This window comes from Sylvia atricapilla, chromosome 28 (assembly GCF_009819655.1).
Source record: "Sylvia atricapilla isolate bSylAtr1 chromosome 28, bSylAtr1.pri, whole genome shotgun sequence".
Taxonomy (NCBI): Eukaryota; Metazoa; Chordata; class Aves; order Passeriformes; family Sylviidae; genus Sylvia; species Sylvia atricapilla.
The window spans coordinates 3517700-3531322 of record NC_089167.1 but is presented as its reverse complement, the minus strand read 5'-3'; the positions used below and the strand labels follow the sequence as shown (position 1 = coordinate 3531322).

The 13623-nt window shown below is 51.1% G+C and overlaps 1 protein-coding gene across 1 annotated transcript in view; it reads left to right on the top strand.

Annotated features, from left to right (window-relative positions):
* Window positions 1-13623, top strand: part of UNC5D (unc-5 netrin receptor D) — an 86680-nt gene that overhangs the window by 53347 nt on the left and 19710 nt on the right. The window contains 3 exon segments of the mRNA XM_066337076.1: window positions 4622-4802; window positions 5962-6129; window positions 6541-6705. Of these exon segments, the coding sequence (XP_066193173.1) occupies window positions 4622-4802; window positions 5962-6129; window positions 6541-6705 (514 nt within the window).

Below are 13623 nucleotides of genomic sequence, written 5' to 3'. Positions count from 1 at the left end.
TTGTATTATATCGCATTATATCATATCGTATTATATCATATCATATCATATCATATTATCTTATATTGTATTATAATGTCCGAGTGCCTGTGCACCAAGAACCAGTCCCAAACGAGACCCGAGGGTTTCTCTGCATCCTTCAGTTTGGAGTTATTCAGCAAACTAAGTAACTAAATAACCAAGCAAAAAGCAAACCAAACAACAAATAAACTAGGCTGCAGCGCTGGGCTTCGCAGGGTCAGGGATTGGAGCTGCAGCAGGATCGCCGTGTGTGTGCCCTGTCCCATCCCTGACCACCTTTGGGGTTGTTAATTTGCTGATTTCTTCCTCGTTTGTGCATGGAGATATGCACAACGGTTAACGGTAGACACTCCAAAAATAGGAATGAAGAAGAATTTATTTGGGATCTGGTGGTGTCTTCACCAAGCAGACAAGGTACCATTAGCAGAGGCATTTTTAGGGATGGCTCCTCATCCCAGGGACCCAAAATAGCCCGGCTGAGTCAGCTCCTTGCCCACCTCTCCCACTATAAATTGATGCACAGGTCCAGGCTGTCACCTCTCCCTTTATACTGATCCAAATCTCATTTTAATTGCATTTTGACTCACCCCCTCCCACGCTGGCCTGCGTCCCTCCCTCTGGATCCTCCATCACTGTGGAGGTTTGGGATTTTGGATGGAGCTGTGGTAGCCACAAATGAGGGTTTCTGCCCTCGCTGGTGGATTTTGTGGAGCAAACCCTCCCTGCCTGCCCTGCAGGGGAAAAACCAACACAGAACAGGGTGTGAGCAGCACCGGGGGTCTCAGCTGGTGCCTCTGGCCACCCCCAAGTGCATCTCCTCCGGGCAGAGCCTCCTCCAGCCTCCCCAGCACGGCCCGGGCTGATTTATGGGTTAGTCAGCGTGTCAGATCCCTGTAATGAGATTATATATTCAATCTAATGAAGGGAAAATATGCTTACCAGCCCGGTGTGACAGTGCTGTGATTAAATGATTCAAGAACAGAGCTCTCTCAGTGGATTAATTTAAAAAAAAAAAAAACCCGCAGCAGGTACAGCTGACCTGCTCGGGTTGTTGTGAGGGGCTCTGGTGCAGGATTAATGGCTTGTGATGGTGTTGATAAAATAAAAATAACAAAGGCAGGGAGGAGTGTGTGCAGCCCTTGGGTTCGTGTTAAATCCCTGCTGGTGGAGGTTTCCCCTCCTGGTGTGAGTGTCAGGGTGGAAAGGAAGATAAGATGTGAGAAAGGGATGGAGGCAGCTGCCTTGCCCATCTTCATCCTCATTCTCATTCCATCTGGATCAGAGAGGAAGATTCCTCCAGCTGGAGGTTTTAGGAGCAGGAGTTCTGCGTTAGAGGAAGGGGAGGAGGTTTTTGCTGCTTTAACACCTAAGGGAGAGACAAAACCATCGCCATGGGCTGTGCCCCAAGAGCCCTTTGTGTTCCCCATGTCACACCCCGGAGCTTTTACCTGGCATCAGGAGCCTCTGGTTGTCCCCTGGGAGGAGCTGGCAGTGTCCCTGCCCGTTGTGTGTCCTGTCCCTGCCTTGTCTGAGGTGTGGCGGTGCCTGGGGCTGACCACGGGCAGGGCACAGGGGTTTATAGGGCAGCAGAGGCTGATCCCAAAGCTGGGGCAGGAGGCCCTTTGTCTGCCGACCTCCCCAGTCCTCACCAGCCCACCAGGGCTGGGAGCTGCCTCGGGGGTTAAACCTGGCTGGAATCTCAGACAGGGTCACAAAAAAAGGCCAAAAAATTCCATCCCAGCTCTTGGGAAGTTTTGAATGTCCAAGAGGTGAGCGGCTCTGGGTGGACGGGTTTGTTTTTCAGGGAGAAGAGTTCTCTAACTCCCATAATCTGGTGCTGAGCTGATTTGACTCTGATAATGCCATAAGCCGGCCTGTGATAATTGCTTTCTGTAATTGGGGGGAATTTATGATGATGCTAATTGGGCTGCTGCCACCCGGGGAGGGGCTGGGTTAACCCCTGCCTGCCCGGAGCTGCAGAGCCTGGTGTGATCAGCCCTCCCTGGAAACTGAGCCGGGGGGGGTCGGTCCTGGGCAGACTGAATCCCAGAGGAAAACACCCAGCTCTTTCTCTACAAACCCACAGCATTTTATAGCAGGTCTGAAGTTCCTGGTCATCAGAATAATTCTTATAAGGAAAATGATTTCATTTAAAGGATTTAATTCTGTTCCAAGCAGTGAGGGAAGTGAAGCTCTGAGGAGTTTTGAGTTGGCTCTTCAGACCGTGCAGCCCAGACCTCACCGCTCATCCCAGCTGGGAGATGTTTTATCTGCTTTTAATTCCCCTGGTGGCTTTGTGAGCATTTGTGCGGAGGCTGAAGTCTCCCAAAGGTCACCTCCCTGCCAGTGACAAACATCTTTTGTCATCACGACTCCTTTAAACGTATTTTTATCCCATAAATCCACCCCTTGGTTCTCCCATCTTCGAAAGCCTCCATCTGCTGAGGCAGAGCAGGGGATGGCCTCGGATAAACCTGGTATTCTTCAGGGAAGGGGGGCTGGACTGGGGGAGCACTGGCAGTGCCATCCTCCCTGAGAAATCAGGGTTTGATCTCACGTCCCGACACTTTGGCGTTTATGTTCCGTCTGTTTAATGTTCTCCCTTTGCTGGGATCATCATTCTTCTAAATGCTCCGCTTTAATGTAAATGTTTTAATGTTTTCTGCTCACCAAACCAAACCCCACATTCCCAGAGTCAGCAAATACGGGATCAGTGCATGAGGGTGACAGGAACTTCCCTCTGACCACCCCAAAATTCCCCAAAAAGGCCCGAGGAGAGTCAGAATTTATAAACACACCTGTGAAATAATGAACTCTGGGAATGCTGGCCGTGTTTGTCATTTCTCTGCCCATTTCACTGCACATAAAGTGTGTTCACCATCGAACTCCTGTCACTTGATTTATGCCCATGCGGCTGCTCCATAATTTAAATTGAATTCCTAATTTCTTTGCTGAAACCCCCTCGGATAATTACTGCTAAGGTTAACTGCAGAAGGGGAACTGAATAGTGAGTGGATTAGCTGGTGGTTCTGTGTCTTAGACCGCAGGAAAAGGGAACACAATCCAGGGGATATTGTCCAGGGAAAGGTCTGGCATGGCTGGACACACTCCAGGGATATTGTCTAGGGAAAGGTTTGGGCTGGCTGGAACACACTCCAGGATATCGTCCAGGGAAGGTCTGGCATGGCTGGAAAACATTCCCAAGGATATTGTCCAAGGAAAAGTTTGGCATGGCTGGAACACACTCCAGGATATTGTCCAGGGAAGGTCTGGCATGGCTGGAAAAGGCCTGGCATGGCTGGAACACACTCCAGGGATACTGTCCAGGGGATGTTTGGCATTGCTGGAGCACACTCTCAGGGTTATTGTCCAGGAACGGTTTGGCACAGCTGGATTTAGCACGGCTGCTCAGTCCCTGGAGCTGTGGCCAGGCTCCTGCAGGCACAGGGGAAGTGTCCCTTGGCTGGGACAGAGGGTTGGGTACAGGAGGACAGCAAGGGATCACAGAGCTCGAAATTCCCCATTTTCAGTGTGAAACATGTGACGTTGCACCTCGCCCTCGGGTAACTCACATTTGCACAGATATGTCAAATCATGGTTTAATTCCCTGCAGGGTGAGGTGCCCCAGAGCCTCCTCCAGGTGGGTTTGCAGCCCTTGGCGGGGCTGTGCAGGGCTGGATCCAGCCCAGCCGAGCTGGGAGCGCTGCTGTGGAGGGGAATCTGCTGCCTGGCACCAAATGTAATTGGCTTTGATGGTCAGCGTTTGCAGATTTGTTTAGGAACTGGAAAATGTACAAATTGCAGCCCATCTGCGCAGAGCTGAGTGCTAATGAATGCCTGCAGCTACCACAGCCATAAGCTCATTACCACAAAGTTCCAAGTCCTTCCACAAGTTGCTAAACAAGGTTATTCATCTGAAGGGAGTGGAGAAGGGAGTTTGACTGCAGGGCACAGCCAGAGCTCCTCCAGATCTGGAAAAGCTGTTAAAACAACCCCCCGTTCTTTGGTCTTTTAATAGAATCCGTTGATTTTATTTCTATTTTTAATTTTGCTCTCCTGTGACAGCAGCCTGCCATGCCTTAACTATTTTCTGTTCATGTTTGGAGTGGAAAGGCGCCTTGCAGACGAGTGCTGGGCGTGCTCCGAGACGTGGGGAGGTGAACTGGAGAAGATGGATGGGAACACCTCGTACACAGCATTTCAGGGGGTTTATGGAGCGTGGCAGCAAACACTAATGGCCTCTGTTCTCAGGGTGTTTGTGTCAGCTGGGAATCCGTTATGATGACTCGGCTCTTCCTCCATGTGCCCTGTCAGGCAATTTCATCTTCCTGGTTCTTCACAAAAAGTGGAATTAATAACACTTATTATCTATTTTATAGAACTGGTAGCTGTCCAAGTGTTTGAGTGTCCAATGCACGGTGCAGGAGCAATATGTAAAAATATTTCCTGTTCTCACTCGGCTGAGATTATATTCCATGTTCCTTGAGGGAAAATCAGCTTTTCTGAGTTACCAGCCAAAGGAAGCACTTCCCCATCCAATTAACGAGGTGATGAGGTGTCTTTGGCCTGCCCCATGTTTCCCTGTGCTCCTCCCTGCCAGGTGGAGTGGCTGAAGAACGAGGAGCCCATCGACTCCAACCTGGATGAGAACATCGACACCAGGGCCGACCACAACCTCATCATCCGCCAGGCGCGCCTCTCCGACTCGGGCAACTACACCTGCATGGCTGCCAACATCGTGGCCAAGAGGAGGAGCCTGTCGGCCACTGTGGTGGTCTATGGTCAGTGACGGGGACCTCTCAGCCACCGTGGTGGCCTATGGTCAGTCACGGGGACCTCTCAGCCACCATGGCGGTCTATGGTCAGTGACAGCGACCTCTCAGCCACCATGGTGGCCTATGGTCAGTGAGGAGGAGCCTGTCGGCCACCGTAGTGGTCTATGGTCAGTGACAGGGACCTCTCAGCCACCGTGGTGGTCCATGGTCAGTGACATAGGCTGGGGACATGGGTGGCTGCGCCTGCACTGCCGCCCTGCCCTGCCCTTGGCTGCTCTTGTGTTGGATGATGCCTTTTTCTGACTCAGAGTTGGGGCAACTGAGAGGCGTTTTAAAAGCTTTTATTCCATTTTATTCCATTCAGAAACTCTTCTTCTACTCATTTAAAAACAATTTATTCCATCTCAAGTGAAGGGTGAGGCAGTGCAGGTGTTACAATTCCCACCATCACAGTCAGAAGCCAAACTATTTCCTAATTACAAACGACTATAAACGTCTCTTGGCCTATAAGCTTTTGTCACACAATGCTGTTAATGCCTTAAAGCCAAACATCTAAAATTACCCCTCGTGGGTCCTGCTACAATGCACCTTTCATAGTTCTATTTCTCCAAAGTATCTGAAGTCTATTTGCAAGGCCATCATTAGAAACTTGTTTTGGGTTCCATTTTTCTCACAACAATGTCTGTATCTCATGGCCTTTCTAAGTCAGCATTTTCTATCTTGAAGGTTGCATCCATACAAATTTTAGCATGGATGCAAACTTCAAGATAGATATGGATAGATCCATACTGTGTGAGTTGAAGCCATATTATGTGAGCCTCCTGTTAGGCTCTGAGAATCCTCTGTGAATCCATTTCCCCTTTCCTGCAAATCCATTTCCCACATTTCCCCTTGCCTACAAACCCATTTCCCGCATTTCCCCTTACCTATGAATTAATCTCCCACATTTCTCTTCTCTACAGATCCATTTCCCACATTTCCCCTTCCCTACAGATCCATTTTCCACACTATTGCTGCCCCGACCCAAACCCGGCGCACAGGGGATCAAACCCGTCTCACAGGGTGTCCCCCAGCCCGGCCCTTCCAGCCCGGATGGGTTTGGGGTTTTTTGGCTCAGGGGGGCTCTGGCTCGGCCCCACAGCCCCCCCGTGCTGGTGTTCTGCAGTGAACGGGGGCTGGTCCTCGTGGACGGAGTGGTCGAGCTGCAACGCGCGCTGCGGGCGCGGCTGGCAGAAACGCTCGCGCACCTGCACCAACCCCGCGCCCCTCAACGGCGGAGCCTTCTGCGAGGGCATGTCCGTGCAGAAAATCACCTGCACCTCCCTCTGCCCCGGTGAGTGAGGGCCCCGGGCAGGGGGGGCTCTGGGGGGAGAGAATTCCCGCATTTCCGTGGGCAGGGAGTTGGGAAGGGAACAGGGAATGCAGCCGTGGCTAGGCTGAGTTAGTGTGGGTGTGGGTGCAGTGCCAGGCTGGAAGTTACCACTGCCAGGACAGCCCCTGGCTCAGGGGGACATCAGGGTGGGGGTCTGGGCTTAGTTTGGACGGGGGGCTGATGCTAACAACGCCAGAAAGTGAAACACAAAAACCCAAGCTGAGAACTTTGTTAACAGCACCATTTATCTGGCGAAAAGTTGCTTTGTGTCATATTAGACATGGAGTTCTGGAGCAGAGAGGGGAAAGCAGCGCTGCTGCAGGACTCCCCGGTGGCCCAGCAGGGCTGACCATGAGTTCTCCACCCCGGCAGTGGACGGCAGCTGGGAGGTGTGGAGCGAGTGGTCGGTGTGCAGCCCCGAGTGCGAGCACCTGCGGGTGCGCGAGTGCGCGGCCCCGGCCCCGCGGAACGGCGGCAAGGACTGCGAGGGGCTGAGCCAGGAGTCGGAGAACTGCACCGAGGGGCTGTGCATCCAAGGTGAGCATCCTCAGAGGTGGGCTGTGCTGGAGGCCAGGGAACTGCTGCGGGTGGGGCTCTTGTGTCAGTTATTCCCGTGAAAACGGAGGTGGTTTTCTGTGCGGAGTTGGAGATTTTTCCAGGCTGCTGGATTTGTGCTGGTCGTTCTTTGCCGGTGAGCGATCAGGTGATGCTGAAATGCCACATCCAGGGGGTTTGCGGGGTGTAACTCTGACCTCCACACCCAAACGTGTCCCTCAGCCTCTGCCTTTCCTTTTGAGCAAACGGGCAAAGTCCCCAGGAGAGCTGAGGGTTCAGCCGCCGGTCAAGGTCGGAGTTTGCTGCTTTTGCTGCCTCTGAGAGGTGTTAAACCCGAAGCTGCAGCTCCCTGGGAAGGGCTGTGCCCTTCACCGGTGTCTGGGCAGCATCTGGCACTGGAACTTGCTGCTGTCCCCAGCACGGGGAGCCGGGCTGAGCAGCCCTGCAGCGGCACAGGCTCCAAACACGGCAGGAATTTGTGATTTTATCCCTGCCCTGAGCCCGCTCCTGTCCCTGTGGAAGGGCTGTCACCTCGTCAGGTGGAACAGCAGCCCTGGGAGCCATCAGGAGTGCCAGGGCTGGGGATGTAAACAAGGATCTGTCTGTTTGCTGTAACGTTGTGTCTTACCAGCCCTCTGTCCTTGTTTCCATGGTTCTGCATTTTTCTCCTCTAAACAAAACGAACTCTTTTTGGGTTGTTGTTTTTTGTTTTTTGTTGTTTGTTTTTTTTTTTTTTTTCTTTTTTTTTGCCTTGAGATTTTAATGCTTTCCCAGTGGCAGAGAGCATCCGGTGTATTTATTCAGGCTCCAGAGAAACCTGAGCTGAGACCTTCAGTCAAATTTTGCTGGGGTTTGGTGGGAGGGAGCACTCAGCACTCTTCCTGCGGATCCCAGCACTTTAAAAAATTCCCAGGGCTACAGAACAGCTCCAAGGTGTCCAAGGACAGAAAAGAAATTCAGTTTTGTTTTTTCCCTTCCCTGTGTTTGAAGAAAGACTAACCAGAGAGGGTTTGGGAGCAGTGCCACTCGCTCAGCTCCTAGGGGCTGTGCTTATCCTGGGGTCCCTGTCCATGGATGAACCATCCCAAACCCATCCCAAATCCATCCCAAATCCATCCCAGTGCCCTTTAGCGTATCCGTGGGCAACAGGATGCGTGGGAAGGGTGTGAGGAGCAGCAGCTGAGGCTGTGACAGCCAGAGGGGACCTGCCACCCCCTCAGCTCCATCTGTGGTGTCCCCAGGGCCAGGCTGAGGTGGCCCCACTCAGGTCACTGCCTGCAGGCACACCGAGGGGGAATTGTTCCTGTCCTGCCCCAAATTCCCTCCTTTCCCCGCTGTGGGGTCCTGGGCAGCCCGGGGGGCCCTGCACCCCTCACCCATCCTGGGGCACAGGGACAGAGCCAGGACTGTGCCCAGAGCCTCTGGCAGAGGGAGCTGGGGCAGCTCTGCCCTGCCCAGCCTTGGGGGCTCACACAAATTCATTCCCTCCTTTCCCTGGGCTGGAGAGGCCCTGGAGTCACCAGATCCTGGAGTGGTTTGGGTGGGAAGGGGTTTTAAAGCCCTGCAGTGCCACTCTCCTCCATGGAGACACCTTCCATGGGGACACCTTCCAGGGACACCTTCCATGGTCACCTCCAGGCACAATTTCCATGATCACCTTCCATGGAAACACCTTCCATGGGGACACTTTCCAGGGACCCCTTCCAGGGACACCTTCCCATGTCCCAAGTGACTCCAAGCCCTGTCCAGCACCCCCAGGCTCTGCTCCAAGCCTGGATTTGCCAGGGTGGATTTCTCTTTCTTTCTCTCTCTCTCTCTCTCTCACAGAGGTGAAAGCTTTCTCTTTGCTTCATAGAACAGAGGGTTTGGGGGGTTTGGGGTGGGTTTTTTTTTTTTTTTGAGAGCTTTTTGTTTTAGTTTCATCTGTGCCTTTCCTGTGGGCCCAGCTGGTCTGGAGTGCTCCGTGCCTCCTGCTCCCTCCATCTCCAGGTGTGACCCTGTCCCTCCCTGGCTCCAGCTGTCCCCATGTCCTTGTGCCACGTTGTTTTTAGGGCTGTAATTGCTTTCCCAGCTAACAGGAATTGCTGCAATTACCCTATTTTTTTAAAAAAAATCTCCTCTCCCCTGTTCATCTTCCAGTATTGTGACTTTCCTGCTCCGCTCCTCGTCCCGTGGGGAATTGTGGAGGAAATGCAGCCCTGAGCCACAGCAAACCAATCTCTTGGAGGTTTTTTATCAGGCACAACTCATTAACTTTGCTCCTCCTGTGAGGCAAAAATAGAAACACTCCTTTGGCTGACAAATAAGGGCTGAGCTGAGAGGGAGGACGGGAATGGAGGGTGGCCTGGCTGGGAAAATCCTGATCCTGGGGATGAACGTTCACATCTGGAGGCAGTGAATGAAACAAGGATAAAATGGATCAATTCTGAGCTTCTTTATTCGGTCCCTGACTGAATAATTTGGGAATAACCCCGATGGGGAATATCCTAGAGCTCCCCTTGGCCTTGGATCCCTGGGTGGATCCCGATTGTCCCATCCTTGCCAAGGAGCAACTGGAAGAGCTTTTCCTCCAGGGGATTTCTCCTGGAACTCGTAACACTCCTGCAGATCCAAACTTGGCTGCAGGAGGAGGGTTCCTGTGGGGTTTGAGGGAGATAAAAAGGTTTCCAGGGCCACAGGATCGATTCCCTGGGATGCAAAGGTCACTCTGAGCCCAGGCAGTGCCAGGACCTCCCTGGTTCCCTCATGTTTGTTCTCTCTGTGGTTATTCCCTCCCAGTATTCCCAGCTGGATGCTTTGCCAGGGTGGATTTCTCTCTCTCTCTCTCCTACAGAGGTGAAAGCTTTCTCTTTGCTTAATAGAACAGAGGGGGAGTTTTTGGAGAGCTTTTTGTTTTACTTTTATCTGTTTGCTTTAAAGTTATTTTTCCCCGACTTCAAAACCTATTGATTTCCTCTGCCAGCGTCCAAACCCCAACCAAACAAACAGGGCTGACCTGCAAACATGTTTTTACTAATGCACCCCGAACAATCACAGAACAATCACAAATCATTTCGATTTCCATTTTCCAGGCAGCTCTGCTGCTGTTGCCAGGAGGCTCCTGGGCCCAGGAATCTCCATTTTCATGGGAAATGTTTTTCCCTCTGCAGTTTGGGGCAGGAAGGGAAGGGGTTTGCTCTGCTGCAGGCTCAGCTTTGACTCTCCTCTCTGGGTGCTTTTGTGCCTCATTTTCCTGCAAAATCAACACCAGCCTTGGGCAGGGAAAAAAAACCCCAAAACTCATCCCAGCAGGTTTTTGGCAACCGTCTTCTGGGTGAAGTTTTTCTAAACTGAGCATCCCCACAAGCATCAGAATGAAGAGAAGGAGCCTGGTAATCCACCTGAGTCTCCCAATTTTAAGGATTGCTTTGGCAGGTTTTAGGTTATAAATTTGGCAGGTTTTAGGTTATAAATTCAGCAGGTTTTAGGTTATAAATTTGGGAGGTTTTAGGCTATAAATAGTGACTGAGGTGCCTGGCATGAGGGAGGCAGGGGAGGCTCATCTTTGAGAGCTGCAGTCCCATAGAAAACCCCTTTTATCCCATATTTCCATCTGTTGGGGGAACACAGATGTGTGTGCTGATATACACACAGAGAGAGGTGCCATTTATTTAGGTATTTCAGTACAAAAATGTGAATGAGCTGGGCATTTTTGTATCTTGTAACTGCTTTAGGTGCCCATCACCAGCATCAAACACACAAAGGGATCATTAATTCTGACCTGAGTCTCTTTGCCAGTGATCCACTGCGAGGTATTGAACTTCCTTCTTGCTGAGGTGTAAATAAACAACAGCATCCGATAGACCCAACAAATAACCTGAATTAACCAAGTGAGAAATTGCTGCGAAGGAACTTCCTGAAAGGAAAAAAAAAAAAAAAGGAAAAAAAAGAAGATGAAGAGAAAAACATGGACAACATAAAATATTCATATTGTCAGCTAACAAGGAGAAAATGTTTCATTTATAGAGTGAGACAGAAGCAATATAGGAAATAGATATGCTCCATGTAAATTTATTAAGTGCAACTTTCTCTCTCTCTCTCCCCCTCTCAGATAAAAAACCTCTTCATGAAATAAAACCCCAAAGTAGGTTCTTTTTTTTTTCTCTTGTAAATACGATTTCCCTCATCTTCTCTGCTGTTTGGGTTATTTGTTTAGGAGCTGAGGTTTTATGAGAGGCTTTGGCATCTGCTGAGAACATCTTTGGCACAGCTCTGAGACTCCAGGGTTGGTGTGAGCCAGAGGAGTGCTCATCCTCATCCTCAGCAGTTTGTGTCTGACAGGGCGCCCTGGCTGAGGGCACAGGATCCATCCCTGGAGCATTTGGATCCATCTCTGGAGTAGTTGGATCCATCCCTGGAGCACTTGGATCCATCTCTGGAGCATTTGTATCCATCCCTGGAGCACTTGGATCCATCTCTGGAGCATTTGTATCCATCCCTGGAGCACTTGGATCCCTCCTTGGAGCATTTGGATCCATCCCCAGGGCACTTGGAGTCAGGAAATAAGGAATCAATGCCAGAGTTTGGGGTTCTTGGTGCAGATGTTGGGGTTCTTGGCTGGGAGCTGGCACAGCCGCTCCTGTCCCACCTGGAGGCTGTGTCTGTGCCTGGGAACCATCCAGGGCTGCTCTGGGGCTTCTGTCCTGACCTGCAGCTCAGCCCCGCCCTGACAGGGGACAGGGGGAGAGAGAAGGGCCTCCAGGGCTGGGCACCAGCAGGAATTTCCCCCCGGGCAGGGGATGGGGCAGTGCCCACCCCTGAGGTGGGCCGAGGCTGGTGCTGACCACGGTGATCCCTGTGGGTTTTCCACCCTTGGTGAGGCTGTGATTTCACATTCCTGCCTCTTAGTTGTTTCTCAGGTTGCCCAAAATCAGTTTATGGGGCTGCAGAAGCGGCTGAGGGTGCCTGAACCCTTCTGCTCTGGGTTTGTCTGTCCCCAGAACCAGCCCTGAGGGGTGCCAGGCTGGGCTCAAGCAGTGGCTGCTCTCTCCTGAGTGTGCAGTTCCATTTCACAGAGGAAATGGTCTCAAGTCACATCATCACTGGATCTCCTGATCGACCCAGAACTCGGCTGCAGGGGGATTGATTTGGGCTCCCAGAGGCCTGGGGGTGGAAGGGCTCAGCTCCAGCCTGGGGCAGGGACACAGAGCTCAGCTCCTGCTGCTCCAAGACTCCCTGACTCATCAGGGGTCCAAAATCAAAGCCAATTACGAGGATAATTGTGGGACAGCCCGTCTCAGTGACTGATCCCTTACCCGAGCCCCTGACTGGTGATCCTTGTGCTCCAAGAGTGAGGAGAAGGACGCAAAATCAAAATTATGAAGATAATTGTGAGACAACCTGTTGCAGTGACTGATCCTTTACCTGAGTCAGAGGCTCAGGTAAGGGAGTCCATCCATGAGAAGGATTGAAATCAAAGCCAATTATGATGATAATTGAGTTACAGCCCATCTCACTGACTGATCCCTTATCTGAGCCCCTGCCTGGTGATCCTTGTGCTCCAAGGATGAGGATGAGGACTTTGGGCCGTGGCAGTGCTGGGGAGCTCGGGAAGGGGAGCTGGGATGTCCTGCCCTGATCCCAGATCTCCTCTCCCTGCTGGAAGTGGGCCCTGCACTGCGCTCCTCGTAAATGAGATAATTTAATCAATTACGTCTCCTAATGCGCTAAACCAAATGTTTCATTTTCTGCTCCTGCACATCTTAAATTATCTTCAGGTGCTTTATGAAACTTAATCATAGTTAATAGAAACTTCATTACCATCAAATGCGCTTTCGATGGATGTTGTGTAACAGTGGCAGGAGGTGGAGTGACAAATGGGCTGCAATTACCACAAACAGGGATCCTGGAGCAGGGAGGGATAAAACTCCCGTGCCTGCCAGGCTCCCTCCCGCCCCGGGGCCGCGAGGATGCAGCTCATTAAGGGCTAATTGGCGGGCTATAGATGTTTGCTTTTCCAGTTTGTTTGTTTGGTTGGTTTTCACTTTTTTTCCCTTCTGGGGGAAAAAAAAAAGAAAAAACAAAGCAAACAGAACCTCCCCCCAAATTTCCCACGCCTGCCTCCTTCCCTTAATTTCTAATCTCCCACGGAAGGAATTCTCCAAAAGAAAAGATCAGAAGGTGAAGAGGCAGAAATTACTTTAAAAAAAAAAAAAAAACTAGTAGCTGTTTCTAAAGAAACACCGAAGTCCTAAACCAAAAAGAAAAGCTCCTTTCTCATGGAGTTGTGTTCCATGAGAATAATTCAGGGAATACCGAGTCACGCTGGGTTTGCCCTTCAGCATAAAGCTGTTTAAAACCCGGCTAAACCTTGAAAAAGATCCTTTGCCTGTGATCTCTGTTCCCCTGAGGTTTGGGGTGAGTTTTCCGGGCAGTTCTGGGATCCCCGGGTGACTCTGCCAGGTGCTCCATGGAACAGAGCAATTCATTCCAGGGAAGGGACCTCGGGGAGAACTCCTCTGAGAGTTTTTCATCAGAAAATTTATAGACCAGCGTCCAATTCAGGCTCTGGAGACACTTCACAGTCAATGAAAAGAAAATTCTTCTCAGAAAGGTTTTGCTGAAGTCCAACTGCTCCCATTTTTTATTTTTTTTATTTTTTTTTTTTTGTTCCGTGCCCTCCCTCTCATCTTCAACCCACGTACAAGAGTTTAAAAGCAGGAAAGTGGAACTGCCTGACACGGGGATCGATGGGAAAGGAGATGCTGAAGCCCTCGAGGAGATTTCGAGTCAGACATTGCAGTTAGAGTGAGCACCTGAGGAGCGGCAGGAGATCAGCTCTGGGATTCCCTCCCTCTGCTGCCCTAGGGAGCTTTTCCTGCTATTCCTATTTCCCAGGATATTCCTGCATCCCTCAGACTC